Raw genomic sequence first — 4783 nt, forward strand, 5'->3', positions numbered from 1 at the left:
ACGCATCTAGATCATGCGTACTTACATTCTTTCATGCATACATCCACATCTACATACGTACATGCCTTCCTATACCTCTACATATATGCATACACTCATACACACCTTTATGCATACATACATACACATTTACATACGTACCTACATTTCTACATCTCTACATACACACTACCAGAAAATTGGGCAATTGTGACCAAAATTTGCTACCGAAAAAAATGATAGCAAATTTAGCCACCGATTTGCCACGGAAATGAAAATAAGCGTATTTACCATGATATGGTAACAAAGTGGTTGCAATTTTTGCCACCTTTTTATTTTCGGTGGCAATTTGTAAGAAAAATACGCAAAAACTTGAAAAACAAAAAAGTATTTGTTAATTGTGACCATGTTATTGGTGACAACATGAAAATTCAAATAGAGGAATTATTTTTTTAATGGATCTGTGCGTTTAAAAAGAAAAGTTAATTAGGTTCCAACCAAATAACTCCCCTCCCAAAATTTTAATTCTTGCTTCTCATCCGCTCCCCTACGTTTCACCAAATTCTCGTAATTAGGGTTCCTAATCTCCATGGAAATCCACTGGTAAGGTAAAAATCCTCCACTCTTTCTTGATTTCCGCACTTGATTTAACTGTATTGTCAACTAAAATCACTTTGATTTCACCGATTTCGAGTGCCCCTGATCGGTGGAGATTGGTGAAGGCTCATAGGAAGGTCGAGCTTCCGACTGATGATGACATGGGGAGCAGTGAAGTCGGGCATAATGCTCTTGGTGCCGGACGAATTTTTGCTCAAGGGTGATTTCTCTAATCCCCTTTCATTTTTCGTCACTGATTTTTGATAATTTGATGTTCGGTATTACATTATTGGTAAAATTCTTGTTGAATAATTTACATCTATTATGAAAGAGTATACAAAATTAAGCTTCACAATCAAATGAGATGATCATATGCAGTGTCAAATTTGTGTGGTTTTATTCATTCTTTGGTGATTTATCATCTATGTTGCATATTAGACATGCTTGGATGAACATAAAATTTTATGAGATTACAAAAGGAAAATATCACTAAAATGTAAATTAGGGATATATAGGATTCTGGTTGTTTTCTATTTAAAAACGACATAAGGGTTCTTAAGTTGTTACAATAATGATCCTTGATTGTTGATTATGTTTATTAACAAGATTATACTTGTTCAACTAGTGCAAAACTTGTTGATAATGCTCTTGCCTCTGAAAAATTTACGAAGACGAAGGTTTCAGTTACATCAAAGAATCTTTCGCAAATAACACCTTGTACCTTATTGGATTGATGAGTGGTGTGGACGTGCACTCGCGCCTTGATCAGTTACAGGTGTGTAGGTTTCAACATATAACCAGACCAACAACTATCTATCTACTTTTTATTGATAACCATCATGTCTAACTTATTGGTCTGCAGTTGCTGCTCAAAGGTGCTAGTGAACACGATGCCAAGAGGATACGTGTTCATGTACTTACTGATGGCCGTGATGTTGTGGATGGTTCAAGTGTTGGATTTGCAGAGACACTTGAAAAGGTTCTTGCAGAGCTACGTGGGAAAGGCATTGATGCGCAGGTTGCATCTGGCAATGTATTACTTGAGTTTATAGTTGCAGTTGTTTGGCAGTTAGTAGAGGCAGCATTAGGAGATGAGGGGCTTCTAGAACTTACCAAAGAAAGAACACATAAATGGAATGTTCCTCAAGACATGGAGATAGAAAAGAGGAATAAGATTTTGCAGGGTAGAAATACAGTTATGGCGGTTGAGCTGATCGGGCTTTTCCTGCAGAATCAAATAACTTCCAGGATTCTTTTGTTGGCTCGCCGAAACATGTTAGAACTTAATCCTTTGATACTTGCTATCTATAGTAAAATTTAATACGTATAGTTGAAATTCATACATACATATAGATATACATAAATTAATTTTGTTTTAATGTTCATTAGGCCCACACATTGGAGAAGTTTGGTTCAGGATATAGAGGTTCTTGCTGTCAACTCATCAGCACTAAGAAATTCAAAGGTGATGACACCAGAAACTCTGCTTCAGTTAATATCAGATGATCATAAAGTTGTGTCTGAAGGAAAAAAGCGAATTATTTGCAAGAAATTCACACATTAATGTCTTCATCTGTTGGTATCTCTCAGAAAGTCAGAATGTTAAACCAACACATGGTCCACAAGTCGGCAAGGTAACACATTAGTTGTTGATCTTCTACTCTTTCGAAAACAGTTGCTATTCAATTTTTATAATATATATTCTTATTAAATGGAACTTTCTAAATATTTAAGCTTTTGACAGGCTTGGCATGCTCTAAATATACAGCCTCTTTTCAAGATTTTGAACCAACTGCTCAACAATTCTCTTCTGACACGAATAAAAGTCATACAGGATCTACTCTGGCAGACCAAAATTTGGATGATACTGATATTAAATATAGTAATCATGGGCTTGTGATTGAACCATTAGCAACAGTTCCCACTTCTGTTGCTAAAGCTAGAAGGGCTGATACTAAGAATGCCTGTGGAAGTGACATTAATGCTGTAAGTATGCGAATAAATATAACCTTGAGTTTTGAACTTCATGTTATCAATAATCAGTGTTGTCAAGATGGATTTGGGCATGATAGGCTAAAAATATAAATAAATCAAAAAATAAAAAATATTTCTAGTTAATTTTTTAATTCTTTGATTTTGCTAACTGAATTTAGTGTCATAATGCAGGTGTTGAAGCAAGAGGGTTCATATTTGGTCCTCCTATTGCATAGGCTCTTGGTGAGAAATTTGTTCCGATCAGAAAACCCAACAAGTTACCTGGTACATGATTTTGTCATCTGTGACTTTTTTAGTTCTATCAGTTGAATGTACAGAATATATGTCTACATAATATTTGATATTTACGGTTTGAGATTTTTGAAGCCGACCGACCGAAATAGAGAAAAAACCGACCGAAGAACCAAAGCGATGATCGGTTTGGGCGGTTTCACGGTTTTAAGCCGAACCGTGAACACCCCTAATAGGCCCCACGTCTCAAAAAGCTTGAAGTGCACAGCCCATATGAATTTCGTGACCAGCTGAAGTTTTTATAATTCACGTTTTGACCCGAACGCGTTTTGACCCATGACCCGAACCGACCTGTTTGCCAGGTCTATTCATGATACTGAATTTAAACTAATATATATGTGGTTTTTTAGTTTAAGTTTGAATCTTTATATGATATGATCATTTCTTGTTATATGGGGTGTTTATGATACTGTTTTTAAACCTGCAGTAGAGCATCTAGAAGTTGCCAGTTGAAGAATATAACTGCCTGTTTGACTTATTCTCAAAGTGGTAATTATCTTTCTAGTTTTTACCCTTTTGGAATTTTGATGATCGATGCATTTGAGTATTCTATAAAAGAGGCATGATGTTACATATGTAAAAAAGGTTAAACATTTAGTGGCAGATGAAGTATGATTGTGTAAATGAAATCTTTTTGGTGTCATGATTTTGAATCATGGTGATTTTTGATATATAAAGTTAAAGGATATTGAAGTTTTTGATATTTAGAAATGACATGGTTAGGATATGTTGTCTCCAACGGGACAGTAAGTTAGGTACTTAGGTATACTTTGAAAACTTAGGTAAGTATAGATGGGTCAACTCCTTCGAAGGTCGCCCAAAGTGTGCTTAACTGCTTTTAGACTATTAAATTGATCGTCTTTAGTAGAGTTTTATTGTTTCCATAATCGTATTCAACAAATTAGTTATTTATAAAATACAAAGTTTGTTGGTATGTCAACCCGACATGTATTGAGAAATTAGTCTTTTGATCCGTTACATAGCTGATAGCATGCTCGAACAACCCATTTTATGTTAGGTTTGATGCTCTTAAATTAGTGAGAATGTTAAGGAATTTCATAATGATTTGATTACACCTTCTTTACGGGTTGTTTCATACAAAAAAATGTTTTTAAAATTAGGTATAATTTCCTTTTTAATATGTAAACAAACTTGAACATGCTATTTAGCTTCTAGCACTTGAATAGTAGCTCACAATTGTATTTTGTTTTCTTTGCAACCAACTTGACCCATTATTAGTTTTCGTTAATTCTGATTTCTTGATTCTATTCATTGATTATTTTGTAGATTGAAAAGTTGAACTTAGTTATCAAGGAGCTCGTTAAGGAAAAAGATGAAGAAAAAGAAAAGTTCAATGGAATTATTGCGGGGTTGTTGGCTGACAAAGAAAAAGATAAGGTGGATAAAGATGCGTTGCTTGATAGGATGTCACAAATTGAAGCTATGTTAACAGCTACAGTTCGAAGATATGCTATAAACACTTGGTTTTGAATGTTTAGATGTTTATCTTATTAGGATAATTTTAGTTAGTTTATATTTTAGTTGGTATTTTTTATATGCTTTTGAAAACAAGATTTTTATATAATTTTGGGATTTTATTATACTTTTTTTTATATTATTTGTAGTTTTATTGATATGTAATTTTGATAAAAATAGCAGGGAGAAAAGAAATCTGAATTAAAACCAATATATGGTAGCAAATAAATGGTAGCAAATGGTTGCAATTGTGTTAAAAATGGTGGCTAAATGGTGGCAATATTAGTGGCTAAATGGTATCAAAACTCGCAAATTGTGTGAAAAATGATGGCTAAATGGTGGCAATATCGGCGATAAATGGTGACAATATAGGTGGCTAAATGGTATCAAAATGTGCAAAAACCAATGGCTAAATGGTGGCAATATTGGTGGCTAAATGGTATCA

General features: G+C 34.1%; 1 protein-coding gene across 2 annotated transcripts; it reads left to right on the forward strand.

Annotated features, from left to right (window-relative positions):
• Positions 1-450: 450 nt before the first annotated feature.
• LOC110865370 (mediator of RNA polymerase II transcription subunit 33A) lies at positions 451-4417 on the forward strand. 2 transcript variants are annotated; one of them, XM_035974568.1, is made up of 9 exons: positions 451-796; positions 1202-1351; positions 1439-1851; positions 1966-2041; positions 2167-2210; positions 2321-2562; positions 2743-2835; positions 3290-3351; positions 4150-4417. In XM_035974568.1, exons 2-6 carry the CDS (start codon positions 1310-1312, stop codon positions 2334-2336), a joined length of 591 nt encoding a protein of 196 aa, XP_035830461.1. In that variant the 5' UTR covers positions 451-796; positions 1202-1309; the 3' UTR covers positions 2337-2562; positions 2743-2835; positions 3290-3351; positions 4150-4417. The 2 variants fall into 2 exon arrangements, with proteins under 2 accessions (XP_035830461.1, XP_021970303.1); XM_022114611.2 differs by lacking the exon at positions 3290-3351 and having other exon boundaries at positions 452-796; positions 1966-2210.
• Positions 4418-4783: the final 366 nt, after the last annotated feature.

The sequence above is a fragment of the Helianthus annuus genome, chromosome 6 (assembly GCF_002127325.2).
Source record: "Helianthus annuus cultivar XRQ/B chromosome 6, HanXRQr2.0-SUNRISE, whole genome shotgun sequence".
NCBI classification, from domain to species: Eukaryota; Viridiplantae; Streptophyta; class Magnoliopsida; order Asterales; family Asteraceae; genus Helianthus; species Helianthus annuus.

Excerpts from the sequence above, each read along its gene's own strand:
- LOC110865370 (XM_022114611.2), top strand. The coding sequence starts at position 1,310 with ATGAGTGGTGTGGACGTGCACTCGCGCCTTGATCAGTTACAG. Across the intron at positions 1,352-1,438 it reads CGCGCCTTGATCAGTTACAG|TTGCTGCTCAAAGGTGCTAG; the intron begins GTGTGTAGGTTT and ends ATTGGTCTGCAG. Across the intron at positions 1,852-1,965 it reads TTGTTGGCTCGCCGAAACAT|GCCCACACATTGGAGAAGTT; the intron begins GTTAGAACTTAA and ends AATGTTCATTAG.